We start from the raw sequence: 18,255 nt of genomic DNA on the forward strand, positions 1-18,255 counted from the left end.
GGCCTACTCTCACAACAATCATTTTCATTTCTTATTTGTTTCATTCAGAGAAAATGTTGGCTGATTTCGAAAGAAAGGAAAGGACAGATCCTGAGTACAGGCCTTATACAAATTTGAGGGACAGATACCCAGAATCAACGCTCTATAATCAATGTCTCTGCAAGACAGTCCTGAGCAGGGGAGAAGAACACAGATACATCCTGGTGATGCTTCTACCTCCCTGGAAAGGGCAGGCTTTCCAGAGGGGGGCTGTGGGGTAACCAGACCAGGCTGCACCCTTCTCTCTCATCAGCCCAGAACAGCCTACCTCCCCAGGAAGCAAGGGCAACGACAGGAACCCTGCGCACGCGGCTCAAAGAGAATCTATGCGAATCTAACAAACCTAACAAACAAGTTTAAGCATAGCACAGTTTCTCTTATGAGAAACACATACAAAATAAACCAGAACAAGAAGGGAGACAGACTTTTCTCAAATGAGGAAGCTAGAGGGAGGGGAAGGGGATTTAAAAAAAGGGAATAAAACAACATTAAGGTGCCACCTTACTCTGGGAAGAATGGAAGCCATCAGGAAACCAAACAACAACAAGGAAGAAGGGTCTCTCCTGCCCCACTGCGGGGAAAGCAAGATAGTGCGACCCTCATAAAAACCAGTCTGGACATTTCTCAAGGAACTGAAACTGGAAATTCCATACAACCCAGCTACTCCTCTGCTAGGTGTCTTCCCCAGAGAGCTTAAATCCCCATACTACAGTGATGCCCACACCCCTATGTTTGCAGCAGCACAGTTTGTAATGGCTAAATCCTGGATGTGGCCTGTCTACCCATCGACAGATGACTGGATAAATACAATGTGGTACTTCTGTACTGTGGAATACTACTCTGCGCTAGAGGACACATGTGAAGCATTTGTAGGGAAGCGGATGCACCTGGAAAATGTAATACTGAGTGAAAGAAGCGAGACACACAACTCTCAAGTGGTATTTCTCATCTGAGTGAGGCAAAATCCAAATAAAGAAAATGAGAAAAGGATAGACAGAACGGAACAAGGGGCTAGATCTTGTCCAACAGGGAGGGGTCCAAGGGAACAAGGACATGGATGAAAAGTATAACGAAAGGGCATGTGGCCCGGAGTGGTGGCACAGGGAGCGGTGGAACAGGCCCGTACTATAGCACTGGGGAGGGTGAGGCAAGGGGGATCACGACAAGGTCAAGACCAGCCTGGGCTACTTAGTGAGTTCAAGCCCAACCTGAATTACACAGCAGGACCTTGCCTAAAAAGGGAGAGGAAGGGAAGGGAAAGGAGGCTATGGGGAAAAAAAATCTGTAATATGTACATGTAGCCACTCTCCAGAATGACTTTAAACTGTCAGAAATGCAAACACTGGGTGGTCAAATAGTTTAGTGGATTAAAGCACCTGCAAGCAGGCACAGAGGACCAGGGGTTCAATCCCTCTGGTCTGCTGTGCCGGCCCCACCTCCAGGGCATGGTAAGACTGGGCATGGCGGTGCACTTGGGAGGCTGTAAACAGGAGAATCACTACCAGGCCAATCTAGTAGTAAGAACCTGAATACCCTGTAGATCCTTCCCTAAAATACAAGAAAAAAAAAAGAAAAAAAAAAAGAAATGCAAACATGTACTAATAAAAAAATTTAAAAATAAAGCTCAAGATTAAAAAACGAAAAATGGAGTTGGGATGTGCTACATACACGCACCCACTCCACACAAGGAATGCAAACATATGTGTAACAGTGGCACAGAATACCGCAAAGCAGATTTAGAAAGTCTCTGCGTGGCATCTGCTTGAACATACACCTGAAAAAGATTGCTCGTCTGATGCGCACTTGTTAACTACATTAGCACATGCCTCTATCAGCATCTTACCTGGCAGGGCTGCCACACACACGCGCGACCCTTTTATCTGGCTTCCCCCTCCGCTTCTGGCCACTGCGCCCCCACTCTGGGCTCCCTTGCTGGCCCTCCACTGGACCTGACACACTCCCAGCTGACACCAACCTTTCCTTCCCACCCAAAGGCCCCTCCACTTAGGATCTCTGCAGACATCAGCTAGGGCCCACGCAGTTTAACATCCTCCTCCTTCCTCTGCACCCAAACCCCCCAACCTCGACCCACTCAGGCTTCTTCTCCTTAGCATACCAGACCACGTAGCCTACTTTGTATTTATGGTTTATTCTCTTTCCGCCTTTGTAAGCCTTTGAAGCGCAGGGACTTCAGTCCATTCTCTTCCCTGTCATTTCCCCATCACTTAAAACTGTCCCTGGTACACAATACATGCTCAATAAATACTTAGTGAAAAATCAAAGCTAACTATCCCTGGGGAAAGCATTTATCTTCTTAATTTGAAACATCAGGCTCACATGCAAAGGCCTTTCAGGTTAAAAAATCCTTCCTTGGAAGATGAGATAGCTCAGTAGACTAAACACCTGCTTAGGAAAGCACAGGTACTGGGGTTCGATCCCCAGCACCAACCAGCACACCTATAATCCCAGTGCTGGGGAGGCTGAAAACAGGATCACCACAAGTCCAACTGAGTAGCAAGACCCTGTACCAAACACACTTAAAAAAGAAAAAAAAAAAAGTACTTCCCCCCTTCAATAGCAGGAGAAGACCTAGCGGTGCTCAAATAAGGCCAAAGGTCAGAGGCAAACCCAGAGGCCTTCCTGCCATGTCCAATTAAAACAGCCAAGACAAGGAACAGGACACCTCCTAAAGATAAAACCAGGAGTAGCTTCCCAGCCAAGGACAGCAGAGACAACTGCAGTACAGCCCTGTTGTGTGAGCAACTTAGTAACTGCCAGAGTCTGGTCGTTAGTGTGGCTTGCTCAGAGTGAGGAGAGGTACTGAGCACCCAGATCAGAAGGGAAAGGAAGTGAGACCAGCCAAATACATATGGGGGCCCGGGAAGTACAGCCAGTCCCCACTATCGGTAGATTCCACAGGCTTGGATTTGTCTTCTCACTCAAATGTATATACATAACACCAGTCTACACCCACGGCACTTTCTAGTTCATTCAGAACAGTGAAACTCTGGAGTCACTCTCTAGAGCAGCTGACAAGCCCCTGCTCCGCCCCATCTCACCCAGTAAACAAGCATACTTTACACCACCCAAACCGAGTCATGTTTTTCTGCCTTCTGGGGAGTTTTTGTGACTTTGCTGTTAAAAATGGCCCATGGAGGGGCCGAGGAGATGGCTCAGTGGAATAAGCACTTCCCTGGCAAGCACAAGGGTCTGAGTTCAATCCCTGGTTCCGCATTTAAAAAAAAAAAAAAAAAAATGGCTCATGGAGGTGGTACTATCTCCTGTTACTGAGCACAGGCAGGCTGTGATGGGGCTTATGGAGAAATTACACTATAAATGTGAATCAGTAACATGTAACAAACAGGTATATTAAATAGGAATATTTAAAAAACAAGGTTATATACTGTTAAAAAAAAAAAGTTAGGATCAGAGGCTTGAGAGAATTCTATTTCCCCTAAGAACAAAAAGTTCACTATTTGCTAATTCACTAGCTGCAAGTCTACAGAGTTGCTTCATGCAGCTGCAAATACCCAGAATGCACCGTATACACACACGGCTCGCTTTCTCTCCCCCTCCTGGGCACGCTCCCCTCGACCACAGCCAGGTCCTGCTGCAGCCTTCTGTTCAGGCATTATCAGATCTCTCTCCCACTCTGATTACAATGAGTTATTACCAGCTACCTCTCCACTCCCGCCCGGCTAAAATGGAAACTCCTTAAGGACAAGGCCTCTGTCCCCCTGGTCCACCTAGGCATAAAGTAGCGGGCAGCGTGTAACTGAAGGATCCCAGCCGCCACTGAGAGACATGTGGTCCTCTCCTCCTGACTCCAGCTGCAAATAGTGAGCTGGGCAGGAAACATTTGTTAGACTTGGGCTGCTCAGGGTCCCATGTGGCTACTCAGTTCTCAAAATGGGAGTCCTCTGGAACAGGTGCTCTAAGTATGAAATATGCATAAATCTTGAAGATTTAGTACAAAAACATGCAGGATCTTTTCCTTCCTTTCTTTGGTGGGGATGAAAACCAGGACCGTCAGTCATGCTAGGCAAGTACTCTACCTATGGGCTACACCCTAGTCCTCTCCTTCATAGCTGTTTCTACAGACTCCATGTTTTATTATACTATCTCATATTCTAGATTAAACTGTATTCAATTAATTTTGGCTGTTTCTTTTTAAATACTGTGTCTACTAGGGTGCCTTTTTATTACTTCATGGCTTGTATATTATATTTCTCTGAGTCAGTCTGGTTATAATAGCACCACAGGAAGGTCAGCCCCAGCTACCCTCCTCACACCCTCCAGCTCACCCCACAACGAGCTCCAAATGCTCTCCAGAGCCAGGCAGGAAACACCTGTCGGGTGGCTTCCTATGACACAGGAGGGCAAATGGAGTCCAGAAATTAAAGCTAATTAGAGTTGACTCAATGCACCAGTTTAATCCCGCAAAGGTCAGAATCACTGAGGGCTGGAACATGGGGCCATTTTCTTCACTTCCCAGAAGAGGAGCCAGCACATAGTAGGCGTTATTTATTTTTTAGAAAAGACTATTTCCAACTTGTCTATTCATATGTGGATGGCAGGAAAGAAGAGTGGAGGGGGGAGGTTCCTGGGAAATGCCTGCAGCTGAGCTCCGAGATGCAGCTCTGACGCAGCACTGAGCCATGAGACGCTGAGTTTTTCACAGAAGGTTCTGTGGGCCTGCAGTGCTAGGCGCTGCCTCCTTCCTGGGTGAACAGACAAGTAGGAAATCCGCTGTGGCAGAAGGACCACAAGTTTGAGGCCAGCCTGGGCAATTTCCCAAGACCTTGCCTCAAAATTTAAAAAGATAGGCTGGAGCTAGAGCTCAACGCTAGAGCGTGGGTTCACTCGTCAGTACCAACAGAGCAGGGCTATGTTGAACTTTTAAGACTTATTAAGTTTTAACTTAAACATTACGTACTGCACATGGTTCACTGGACTGTGCGGCTCCGGGCTATTATGACAGGATGGAATGAAAAAAGGCTTGTCAAAGATACTTAAGTTCACTAGTTTGTTGCTTACCCAGCAGGCCCAAGGCCTAGATTAAATCTCTAGTACGCCCCCCAAAAAAAAACCAAAACCAAAATATTTTGTAAATACTAACGCACTAGAGGAATAAGACTTGTTGCACCAAGGATTAGAACCCTGAGATTATGAGAGATTTGAATTGCCCAGTCTTACAGAGGCTTAATTTAAACCAGGAGCAGTGGTACACACCTGTGACCCCACCACCATGGGAGGCTGAGGCAGGAGAATCATATACTGGAGCCCAGACTGGGCACTATACAGAGTAACTCAGCAAGACCCCGTTTCTCAATAAAAAATAATTTTTAAAAGGGGGGTGAGGTAGCTCAGTGTGAAGGCCCTTGGTTCAATCCCCAAGACCCCACACACTGAGACAGGCAGACGAGAGAAGTTTAATTTATCAAAGCTAAAAATATAGTATGTTAAACAAGCACACAGCTTTACTTTTCTTGGAAGGAGAAAGGCAGCCAGGGCTCATGGACTCCTAGGATATACGGGAATGAGAAACGAACACTGAGCCAGATGCAGACCTAGTACCTCCAGCCCCACGCGTGCATTCGGGGACTACAGCCAGCCAACCCTGTTCCCATCTCCGATTCCTCCGCTAGTTTCTTGGCCCTTCCTCCCACCACGGGCACAGGCTCTCCTATGCGCTCCCTGTTTTCCTAAATCCTGACAGCCAATTCTCGGGCTCCCGGATGTAAACTTGGGTTGTTCACGCTGGCTGCTGGAGGATAAATGCAACCTTACTAAAAAGGGGCGGAGACTAATCAGTAGCTGGGGAGAACGCTAACTTGCTTACGCTCAGGGTGGAGTCACATCAAGCCCTCCTCTCCCAAGTTCTTCCCAGCAGGACCGCACTTCCCAAATCTAAACATCTCTGAGTTACTATTAAGATAATTATGTTCCAAGCAAAAGCAGACAATAAAGAAAATGAGCAGGGGCGTGGAAAAGGGATGTGAATTAGTAGGACGGGGAAATAAAACACCAATATCCAAACAGATGCAAGTATGAATGCAAGGCGCTGTCCTAAAATATTTAAAAATGCCTGTGAGTTTATTCTTTTCCTTCAGAATTCAGCTAATTTCCCCCCCAGCCCTGTGAGGCTTACACATTTCGTAACGCTCTATACAACCCTGGGGCTGGCCCCAAGGAGCTTCCATAATGAAAAACAGCGTGTGAAATTGGATCCCAGGGCCTCCGCCCACAGGCTGGCTCAGTGGTCTGTTATTCAGCCAGACACAGGCTGTTGCTCAGCTCCCAAGGAGGAAAGAGCTCGGGCAACAACGCTCCAACTAGGAGGCCAAAAGGAACCAGCCCGCGCCCTGCCACTCAAGAACGCGGGGCCTGCCCTCTGTACCTCAAGCTCAGTCTCCCGGCGGTTGATGTCATCAGTGGATTGATTTAACTTCTCCAGTTCACCCTGGGGAGGAAAAGGGAAAAAAAGATTTAAAGAATCATTTCTGTTTTCGGCGTAACTTAGTCTGTAGCCTCAACAGTCACTCTCCTCTGATGGAGGGAGTCCTCACTCTCAAGGAAACCGGGAAGGCTTGGTTGGAACAGCATACTGACAACATTTCTTAAATATTTTTGTTTATAACACGCTTTCCAACCCACCCTTTCCTTTTTCTTTCCCTCCCATCTTTTTCTCAAGGTCCTAGCGATTGTCTTTCCTGGGAGGGTCACATGTCCATCCCAAGTGTGTGCCTTCTGGTACACTTCATTGTAATGAACAGTTTTAGTAATCAAATCAGAGTACCACCTGGCTTAGAACAAGAAATTTACGGAGAAAATAAAATAAGCAAGTCCAAGCCCAAGGGACAGACCCAGCGAAATCTTTCAAATCAGGGACAGGCTTTTAGTATTAATGATTATTTTCCCACAAAAAGATGAATTTTTTTTTTTTACAACTGTAAATAATACAACCGACCTGGCTCATCTTAATTTTTTTAAACTAGTTTTAATCCCAGTTCCCTAAACATTCAGAAACTGATATTCTGTAAGTCCGGCCCAACATGAAGTTAACTCATCTTTATTCGGTAAACAAAGGATCTTGTTAACAGAATTCCAGGTCAAGCACCCAAGATTTCTGAGTCCAAACTAATGATTTTAATTAACAAAACAATTTCTAATGCAAATATTTTCCCACCTGATCTTCACCTTGTTAATTAGCCAAAACTATTTAAACCTCAACCAGCGCGTTCAGTATGCTTTTAATGGATCCGTGCATTGAAAATCAATTAGGGTTCCAGAAATTGCAGGGAATACGTAAAAGCAGTACTAACAAAAAATGATTTATGGAAAGAGTAGAAAAATGGAAATGGATCCTGCAAAAGCATTTGCCGTGCTTTCTGCATACAGGGGTGAAGAGGTGAAGCTGTCACTCCTACAGCTCGGGCTGGAAATCGTTTTTTAATCATCCCTCTTGGAAATGGAGGCCCAGAAAGCCAGGCCACCCCCCTTGCCGTCTCCACGCGTCAGCTTTGCGCATCGGCTGCCCCTGATTGCTGTTCATACCCGACCTCGCCGCAAGGAAAAACGCAAGGTTTTAAGCCATTGCGGGCCGTGCGGATTGCGAAGCTCACAGCGAGCACGCAGCCCTCGGCGCGCTAACAATGAGCCGGGGGAGAAAGGCGGCCAGGCCGACACCTCCGCCAGGTGAGGGCTGCAGCCCGAGCCCGCTGCCCCCCGCGCTGCAGGACCTGACGAAGCCCACCGCCCACAGCGCGGGTGCCCGCCGGAGCCAAGACTCCGCGCCGCGCCGGGACACCCCGAAACCACCAGCCCCCGCCCCCCTTTTCTTTGTTGCACACTCGTTCGAGCCGCCGGGCACGCAGCAGCGACCCCCAGTCCGGGGGCCCGCGAGGGATCCCCGCAATCCAGCCGGGCCGCGTCCGCGCGGGCACCGCAGCCTCCAGTGGGGCGGGCGTGGGATGGGGCGTGCTGGCTCCGCTTCGCGTCCCCGGACCTGGTCGGCTTCCACCCCCGGACTGCAGGCACCGCGAAGCTGGGGTGCGCGTGGGCGCCGATGCCCGCGGCACCCCCTCGGAGCCGGGATGCCCCCGCGCCCCACCTGTATTCGGGGGTCCACCTCTTCCTCCTCCTCCAGCGCCTGCTCCATCCTCTCCTCCTCCTCCTCGCCCTCCTCCTCCTCCGAGTCCCGCGCCGGCGGCAGGAGCTCGGCTGGCTCTTCCGAGCGGCCCCGCTTCAGCGCCGCGTCCATGCGGGCAGCCGGGCGGCGGGCTCGCAGCGCCCGCAGGGGTCTCGCGGCGCGGGCCGGGCCGGGTAGGAGACGCCGCTCCTGCTGCGGAGCGTCCGGGCCGAGGCGGCGCTGAGAGGAAATGGGCGCGGCCGCCCCCTTTCTGCCGCGGCCGTCAGCGCAGCGCTGCCCGCTCCGCCCCCGTCCCGCCCGGGCCGCCCATTCCGGGCTGGTCCCAATTGCCCAGGCTCGTCACAAAAAGCCCGACTCCCTCAATCTCCGGGGTGCGGAGACGGAAGACCCCAGCTGGCTGTAGCGGGGCTGCCCAGTGTCACAAACCCCCGCCCAACGACGCGGCCGGGGTGGCGCGCTCCCTTCCCGCGGCTGAGGACTGAGATGAAGTTGGGGATTTGTCCACACTCTGAAGTCGCCTTTAGAAGCCAAACTCGGGGATTTGGGCCGATCTGGCACCGCTGAAAACGCTGTAGCCAAAGCACGTTTGTCCCTTTGGTGAACTTTGGGAATTGCATCTACTTGAAGATTTCCCAAGAAAGGAGAATGAACTGTCCGCTCACTGCGGCAGGAAAGGACAGACAGCTGCAGCTCTTTGCATGGGGTCGTGTGCTGGGGCTGGGGCTGCCAGGGCTGGGGCTGCCTGGGCAGGGCCTGGACCCCAAACACAGCTCTCACAGGTGTGGGCTGGCCCTACCTGGATAGGCAGGAAGCATTGAGAACCCGCGGGGCTGGGAGTCAGGTGGGTGGGGATGACCTTCTCAAGGAGGCCTCAAGTGAAAGACCTGTGGATGGGCACACCGTGGCCAAGGGTCAGTGAGCTGGGGGTTGGGGCATGCTCGCCTTCAGCAGACAGGCAGAGTGTGCCTGGCAAAGTTAGCATTGCAAAAGGCCAAGCATTGAACTAAAAGAAAGTAGCTGTATATCTATGCTATTTTGTATATACAGGTATATATTTTTTCCACTAAAAATGGTCCATTTATATCTGCTTTTTTGTTTACTTTTGTCAGAGATGTGTATTCCATTGCCATTAAAATATTGTAGGTACATGAATTCAGCAAAGCAACCCAATATAGTCCAGTAGTCCATATTAGTAGTGGGTTACCCGCAGGACTGGAAATGTCAGAAGTTTGTTTTTTGTTTGTTTGTTTTTTGGTGGAACCGGGGATTGAACTCAGGCCCTTGGGCTGGGAAGATAGCTCAGTAGAATAAGTGCTTGCTTGGCAAGCGTAAGGTCCTGAGTTCAATCCCCGGTACCAGAAGAAAAAAAAAAAAGAAAAGAAAAAGAAAGAACCAGGCCCTTGCGCTTGCCAGGGAAGCACTTATTCTACTGAGACATCTCCCTGGCCCCATCAGAAGTTGTTGACTTCAGCCTTTTACAACTCAGCATATTAATATGGCTTTACTTTTTATTCCTTGTTTTTATACTTTTCTGCTGCTGTTTCTCTCAATAAAATTTATATATATTTTTTAAAAAGGCCAAGCAATGAAAAGGCCTGTGTCTCTACTGTTCCAAAATGTCAGACCCACTACAATGTCAGTGAGCTTGAGGCCAGGTGGGTCTTAGTTACTTTTCTCTTGGCTGAGACAGAACAGCTAACACCCACAAAGTAAGGGAGGAAAGGTTTGTTTGGCTTATAGTCTGTAGAGGCTGCAGTCCACAATGGGCTGGCTCCAAGGCAGGGCAGCACATGGCAAAGGGGCATGGTAGAGAAGAAACAGTTCATGGCTGCAGAAAGTAGAGACGACAAGGTTTGGACACAGCTCTTTCTGCCCTTTCTATCGTATCCAGGCTACTTAGGGCAGGCAGCACCCACATCCTTAATCCTGGTGCCCTTGATCCTAGCATTGCACCATGAATCAATCCCAGTGTCACACACTCTAAATCCAGCCACCTCTGAAAGAGCCCCACCTATGCCTGGCTGCATGAGGCAGTGCGGGGAGATCCAGACAGAAGCTGTACAGGTGATGACATACCACAGGTATTGGTCAATATTGTGTTGTGTTAGAGAAACACATAATATATGCACTTTCCACACAGGCTTGTAGCCCATACTCCTGAGTCTGGAGGACAAACTTGCTTGGCAGAGGAACTTCCTTCTGAGAGCTTGTCACCAAAGACACTTTGGAAAACCTGCTTCTGGTTCTTTTATTGGAAGCTAAACTAGGGGGCTATTTTTCTGCCAAGGTAACCCCATTCCCCCACACTTGTTGGTGCCCGTGAGCCACTGGTAAGGGACTCTGTCCTGGAGCTGGAGGTAGTGCAGGTGTGTGCCACAGGTTTCCGGAAGGGTCACACCCGTTCAGTGCCATCAACTCCAAGGTAAACTAGCAATTCTGTGAGATGATTTGAAGCTCCTGGTGAAGACATGGCTACTTTTGTTTTTCCAGGAGTAAATGAGGCAGAAGTAAGTTGGCCATTAAAGGTCACTTTGGGACATACTAATTGAGCGTATAAGTATAAATGGGCTCATCCTGTCTCTGAACTGAAAGAGGTGGAAGCCCGCGGGAGAGTTTGGCCTGGACTGTAGTGCGTCTCAACTGGTACGACCCCAACCCCCACTCCAAACCACCAAGTTAAAATTATACCTAAGAAGAGCATTAGGGTGGGTCAGAATGCCTCAGTGGGTGATAAAGAACCTGCTCTAGAACGTTACTTTAAATTGTTGTTGTCTTATTTTTAGGAGATCTGGGTCAGCTATTATGTTCATTGCAATGCATTTCTGAAGGTAAAATAAGGAAAAATACATGCACAAAAATGCATACAGAAAAAGTTTGCAGGATTCCTATCTGATGTCTGGCTACGCCTGGAACAAGGAGCAGGGAAGGGCCCAGGATTGACTGGAATGGGGAAACCTTGGCTTTGCAGTAATTTCCATTTTTCACAGAAAGGATTATTTATAATTATTTGTGAACTTGAGATATAAAATTAAAACAAGACCTAGTATTGGGTTTTACACTACAGAACAAAGTGGTTTAAAACAACTCTTATCATCTCACAGGTCTGTGAGTCCAAAGTTCAGCCACAGTGGGGCTGAGTCAGGCTGAATTCTTTCCTCCAGGCACCAAGAAAGAACTACTTCCAAACTCATTTGGTTGTTGGCCAGATTCCTGCGGTCCTAGGACGCAGGCCCCATTTCCTGGCAGAGAGCTGAGCGCTGTCGCAGTTCCTGGAAGCCACCTGCCATGGGACCACCTCCATGTTCAGAGCCAGCCTCAGAGAATCTTACTGCGCCCCTTGGGTCTGTCCTTTAGAGGAGGACGGCGCCTTCCAAGGGCACCCTTGCTCAGGTCAGGGCCAACCACAATGACCTCCCATTCTTAAAGCCGCCTGTGGCCTGCCTACAAGCTGCTCATAAGCATAACTATCCCCTCACAATTACAGGGAGCTGCGGAGTGGCACACCAGGGAGCAGGAAGTGGGGCCATCTTGAAATTCTGCCTCTCCACATACTGAAGAGGTGTCTGTCCCTCTGGGCTGCGAGAGTAAGATACCATCAACCAGGTAACTTAGGAATACCAGAAAACTGACACAAAAAAGCAGTTCTGGAGGCTGGAGGGCAGAGGGCAGCATACTCCATGGACAAAGGGTGGAGAGAGCCCCCTTTGGGGTTACAGACTGCTGGCTTCTCATTGTATCCTTAGGCCGCCGAAAGAGTTCCATGAGACCTCTTTGATAAGATATTAATCCTGGTCATGAAGGCTCCACCTTCCTCACGGTGCCAGAGGCCCTGCTTCCTACTATCACACTGGGGGTAGGACTTCAGCGTCGGAATTTGGGGGAGAACAAAAACCTGGGTCTAAAACAGAAGGCAAGCTCCATAAATTGCTTATAAGCCAAGTGAGCATTAAAGGTTTACTTCACTGAGAATATTGACAGCGGACCTGAGATACTGGATGGAGACCCTTGAGGTGTCCATGAGATCAAAACTACTTCCACACTCACCCTACAATGGTAGTTACCTTTGTCACTCTCATTCTCTCATGACTGCATGGTGGAGTTTCCTTCCAGAAGTCAAACAACACGATACTGCAACTGACAGAAAGAACAGGGCACAAGGACCCATCTGCTTTCTGTAAAGTTTTGCATTAAAGAGATTTGCAAAACATGAAACAATACCCCTCTTCTTTCTTTTGGAGACTATTTTATTTTTTATTCCGGAAACTTTAGTAGTTATTTTCTTAAAATTATATTTATGTTCACATGTAATACACTTATAGTTGCTAAGTGAATTAACAGCATTGCTTTAAAATTTGTTTTAGGGGCCGGCAAGATAGCTCAGCAGACTGAAGCACCTGCTTAGGGAAGCTTAGGCAAGTGTAAGGACCACAGTTCAGTTGCCCGCAACACGTGCTGCACCAGGCCTGCCCCCAAGGCCAGCTGAGCCTGCCAGAGTCCGGGCATGATAGTATATGCCTGTAATCCCAGAGCTGGGGAGGCTGAAAACAGGAGGATCACTAGGAGTCCGAGCTGTGTAGTGAGACCCTGTAACAACCAAATACATTAAAATAAATAAATAAAAATTTGTTTTAATTTCTATGCAATAACAACTGACAGATACATTCATATAAAAATACTTTGTGTGTTTTACAGTGCTAGGGATTGAACTCAGGGCAGGGCCTTTGCACTGAGCCTTAGTTTTTTGGGGTTTTTTATTTTTTATTTTTTTTATTTTTTAAGGAAAAGTCTACAGAGTGTTCAGGGTCTCGCTACATAGTGATTCGCCTGTTTACAGCCTCCCAAGAGCTGGGATTACAGGCATGCACCACCAGTCTCAAATGTCTCAACTGGGCAGGCCGGCAAGCCTGGGGATCGAATCCTGGGCCCCTGCGCCTGCTTGTAGGCACCTTAATCTGCTGATCTATTTGGCCAGCCCCTTTAGTTGTTAAAATTGCCCAAACCAGTTGACATTTTGATTCTCCTGCTTCAGTCTCCAAGACTGCTGGGATTACAGGTGAGTACCACCATGCCTGACGATAAAAGTTCTCTGGATAGTCAATCATTGTAAAGAATAAAAAGAAGGCCCGCATGGTAATGCATGCCTGTAATCGCAGTAGTCTGGGAGGCTGAAGCAGGAGGGTTGAAAGTTCTAGCCCAGTCTAGGCAATTTAGCAACTCAGAGAGAACCTTTGTTAAGATAAAGAGGGCTGGCCAAATAGCTCAGCAGATTAAAGCACCTACAAACAGGCGAAGGGGCCAGGGATCTGATCCCCAGGCCTGCCGTGCTGGCCCTGCCCCCTGGTGCACACACTGAGATGGCAATTAGACTGGGTATGGTGGCCCCGTGCCTGTAATCCCAGCTCTTGGGAAGCTGTAAACAGACGGATCACTACAAGTCCTATCTAGTAGTGAGACCCAGAACACCCTGTAGACCCCTCCCTAAAAAATACAAAAATATAAAGAAAAATGAAAAAAAGACTGGAGGTACATCTCAGAGCAAAGGCCCTAGGTTTGATTCCCAGTACAGCCAAAATACATTCAACAAATAAATTAAATAAAAATAAAAAGGAGCCTTGCCACCAGAAGTTAGAAGACTACTTGTTTTGAGGAAAAGTACTCGAGTTGGACATTACTTTTATTTGCATTTAAACATCTCGCCCCTTCATTCAGAAGATGCACAATCAAGCATTTCCTGCAACAGCCATTTAAAAAACTTTACATCTGCTTAGAATCTGCATTCCCACCACACTCTGGAGTCAGTGACAGTGGAAACACTATGGGCAGTCAGCACCCCTCTCCTACCCCACCTGTGGTGTCTCAGGCCTGAGGCTGCAGACGGTAGGCTGGGTCTAGCCCTTAGGCAAGGGCTACCCACAGGCGTGGTGCTTCATACATTGGAGTTCACAGTTCAAATTCAAGTGATATGACACAAAGTGTATGTCTCTGCTTGGTAAGATTGCAAAGGATTTAAAGCTGTGCCCTCGAGGAGCCACCAAGCCCTGTATGCGGCCCACCTACACCTCGCAGCCACATGTGGGTAAATCCCAGTGGCCCCTCAGCTCTGGACACTCCTGTAGTAAGGTGGGGCTGGGAAGGCCCATTACCCCCGTCTCCCCTCTCTCCCACCAACCCCTCAGGATCATGATGACAAAGTGGAAAAGAATGTTTAAGGTAAATCTTAGACCTTTTAATAATATTTTTGACCCCAAATGTGTGCTTCTCAGGAGAACTCAAGGGCTGGGGAGATAGCTCAGCAGTCTAAGCCCTGCCTGGCAAGCACAAGGACAGGAGTTTGATCCCTGGTACCACATGCCATGCCAGCTGCCCCACCATGCTTGTAATCCCAGTGCTGGGGAGGCTGAGACAGGAGGATCACTACAAGTCTGAACTGCATAGTGAGACCTTTTATCCAATAATTGAATACATGAATCAATAACTTTTAAAAATAAAGGGGAAAAAAAAAGAACTTGAAAAAAGCCTGTTCTTTGAAAGAGGTGGGGGCCTCTCTGTGGAAGAGAAATTTGTTTAATTCGGCAATGGAGCAACATCCTTTTTTTTTTTTTTTTTAACTTTCTGCAAAGCTTTACTCCGGAGGGGCTCAGTCCTTCTTGGCAGCTGCCTTCCTCATGGCGGCCAGCACGTTGCTCAGCTCCTCACGCTTCCTCTTGGCGCGGATGTGCGTCCCCACCCTTTTCTTGATGAACTTGAGGGCGCGCTTGTCCTTGGAGACCTTGAGCAGCTCCATGGCGCTCCGCTCATAGGGGGCGAAGCCGCACACTTCCCGGATCATGTCCCGCACGAACTTGGTGTGTTTGGTGAGACGTCCGCGGCGGCGGCTGTGCCTCGGTTTGCTCACATTCTTAGTCACCTTGTGGCCCTTGTTGAGGCCCACGGCCATGGGATAGCGGAGGGCCATGGCTACTCTTTTTCAGTGGTTGCTGTGGCGGAAGGAGGCAACGTCCTTCTGTTGCCAAGTCATCGCTTGCTGTGGCCACCTCCGCCCCCCATGAGAGTTTTCATTTGTGTCCTAAATTGAGTCAGACTCAAGTCACTCGTCTCAGATACACTATAGGCTAGAGCACTTAGAGAACAACCCCTCAAAAGAGACTTGCAGTGTGTATCTGTCCGCTGAGGAGACCTGCAGATATTGCTGGAATTCTGGAGAGAGAAAACGGGCTCGATTAGAAAGAAGAAGGAAGGTTCTGTACCCGGAAAGCCAGTGGGCACAACAGACTGCAAACAGTGTTCTGTACTAGGTGGTGAGGGGGAAAGCGTGCTTGTGGAGGAAACACAACCCGTCACGGTGACCCAGGCTGGGCTACCCAGCAACAGATGATGTCAGTGCAGTCTTTACTTCCTTAATCCACAGTGCATTGGTGTAGGAAGTCCAAGGAGGGAAATAAACAGGACAGGAATCCTCCCTGTGCCAAGATGGTTGGTATAAAGACCACTGGAGTAAAGCCCCTTATAAAAGGAAGTCAACATCTCATAGTAAATAGTGAAAAAAAGTTATTGATATTTTAACCTAGAAAATAGAAAAGGAAAATAAATCTTACATTTATTTTTCTTATATTTAAACATGACTTGACAAATACTTATTGAGCATCTATTAAATGACAGCTTCTGGCAAATGAAAATATGGCAGTGAATGAAATAGGCTCACTCTCATGGGGCTTCTATCATAAGGGAACACAGACACTTACATATATACATAAGCAGACTAGTCCAGCTATGATAATATGATAATTCCTAGGAAGAAAATAAGTGTCATTTGATAAAAGAAGCCTGCTCCAAGGGCTGGTGAGATTGCTCAGTGGATTAAGAGCCTGCTTTGGCAAGCACAGGGCTAAGGGTTCGATCCCCAGCCCCGCATGCCACAGTGTGCTGAACCAGCGACAGAGTCTAGGCGTGGTGGCACACACCTGTAATCCCAGCACTGGGGAGGCTGAAAACAGGAGGATCACTACAAATCAGAGCTTCATAGTGAGACCCTGTACCAAATACATAAAAATGAAAGAAAAAAAAAAGACTGCACCTAATGAAGCCTCTCTATAGAGACGACGTCTGAGTTGACATTTAAATGGTGACAAAGAGTCAGGCAACCGTGCTTGGAAGAGGGAGAGATCAAGACACACCCAGCAGGTTGGGCAGAGTGGGAAGGATGGCCAGCCGCGTGGGATGTGTGCAAAGTCAGATAGTGAGGAGCCTGCAGGATGCGCGATGGGTTTTATTACAAGTGTGATGAAGGCCACTGGAGGGATGACAATCAAACTTATGTGTTGTATAGATATGAGCAGGCTGTGAAAGCAGGAGGTAGGAGCCAGAAGTCCAGGTAGAAGCTGTCGTGGGCCTAGTGTAGGATGTGACCACCAGGTCAGTGTCAGAACGGGCTGGGGAGAAACAGAGGAGAGCGAATTCAGGTTGTATTTTGATGTAGGCCCAACAAAAGCACTGCCATTCCAGTAGAGGCAAGGTGGGCAAAGGCAGAGGCACCAAGAACGACTCTCTTTTTTTTGTCTTTTTGAGTCAGGGTCTCACTGTGCTGTTCTGGCTGGCATTGGGCTCCACTGTGTAGCCCAGGCTGGAAGAGTGACTCTTGAGCTTTTGACCTGAGCACACGGCTGACTTATGCAGCTACGAGATGGAGAAGATTTCTTCAAAACAAATCTTTGGAAATCAAGAGCTGCTTCCAGCACCTAAGTCCGAGAGGCTATTAAACACGAAAGCGGAGATGTCAAGGAGGCGGTAAGCAACGGGTCAAGTCGCAGCTGCAGCACCTGCCTGTGGATGATATTTAAAGCCAGAGACTGAATGAGCTCATCCAGGAGAAGGTGCGGAAGAGGAGAGGAGCAGGGCACAGCCCGAGGCCAACGTTTGGAGGTGGAGTCTTGGAGTGGAGGAGAAGCCACATCTTAAAATAGCAACAGTAGCTACAAAATGAATCAATCATCATTGTTTGTTTTTTTCTAGTAAAACTGGATGATTTTATTATATGAAATTTATCACTTTAGACTTGATTTCACAGCACAATCACAAACAGTAACATTTGGGTAAAAATATTTGAGGCATTTGTTCATTTTCTGAGGCGTATCTCTTATTCCGTTGAATGAATGATATTCATATCAGTCCTTGGAAGCCTTGTTTTGGCCCTTATCCTCATAGATTTTCCTCTCATCTGGACTTCCTGTCCTGCATTTCCTGACATATCAATGTCTTTGCAAAAATTAGGGCAGTTCCCTAAAGTTGGTTTCTTAATCCTTTTGAAATCTTGCTTATATTACAAAACTGATGGTTTCACTTTGCCATCAAGTTTATGTTATTTGCATTGGGTTATGCTGTCGCAGCCTGACAAGTGCAGTGTGGAGAGAATGATGACCACTGTGACCCTACGGGCAGGGGTGGAAGGTTGGCCGTAACAGGAAGGGCCACGTGGTCAGTTGATCAGTGATTAACTTTGCCCTTGAGTTGTTCCAGCACAACACTTAGCTGGAATTCTGCTACTTCCTATAGCCAAGGCTGAAAAACACAGATGGTCCATGATGGTCCATGTCAGAGACCTAGCGACTGATTGGACAACCAAGTTTAAAGTGAGTGAATCATTGTCCACTCATACACATTCCACTGGGTGTGACTCTCAGTTCTGTCCATTTCAACATTGGTAGCAATGACTTAGGTGAATATAGAGATCATATGCTTCTCGAACCTTCGGAAGACATGATGGTGGAATTGGTACCTTGGGTGGGGCAAGCATGTTTCATGAAAGTCTTTACGTTGACCTGAGTTATGTTTCTGTATCCTGGAAACCATAAGAGAATGATGGAAAAGACTCTGACCCACTGAGAGGGAGTGGAGTCGTGGCTTCAGAAGTGAAGGATGGTAGCTAAGATGAACACGGTTACATCGAGTGAGGCTAACTTGAGATCCTGACTTAGTGTAAAATCAACTGGAATAAGATGGAGAAGACAAGGCTTGAAGCAGGACATTAAAGAAGAAGTTGGACTTGTAGACTGAATTTCCCCGAGTAT

The 18,255-nt window shown here is 48.0% G+C and overlaps 1 protein-coding gene and 1 pseudogene across 1 annotated transcript in view; one reads left to right on the forward strand and one right to left on the reverse strand.

Moving 5' to 3' along the window:
- The window catches only part of Sh3bp5 (SH3 domain binding protein 5), a 70,348-nt gene extending 61,928 nt beyond the window's left edge, over nt 1–8,420 (reverse strand). Inside the window, exons 1-2 of the mRNA XM_004631695.2 lie at nt 8,153–8,420; nt 6,440–6,502 (exon numbers count right to left, since the gene is read on the reverse strand). Of these exons, the coding sequence (XP_004631752.1) occupies nt 6,440–6,502; nt 8,153–8,302 (213 nt within the window). The 5' untranslated portion in view covers nt 8,303–8,420. The remainder of the gene's footprint in view (nt 1–6,439; nt 6,503–8,152) is intronic.
- Nucleotides 8,421–17,769: 9,349 nt separating this feature from the next.
- Nucleotides 17,770–18,255, forward strand: part of LOC101579026 — an 8,748-nt pseudogene continuing 8,262 nt past the window's right edge.

Source organism: Octodon degus, unplaced genomic scaffold (genome assembly GCF_000260255.1).
Source record: "Octodon degus isolate 3935 unplaced genomic scaffold, OctDeg1.0 scaffold00043, whole genome shotgun sequence".
In the NCBI taxonomy this organism is placed as follows: domain Eukaryota; kingdom Metazoa; phylum Chordata; class Mammalia; order Rodentia; family Octodontidae; genus Octodon; species Octodon degus.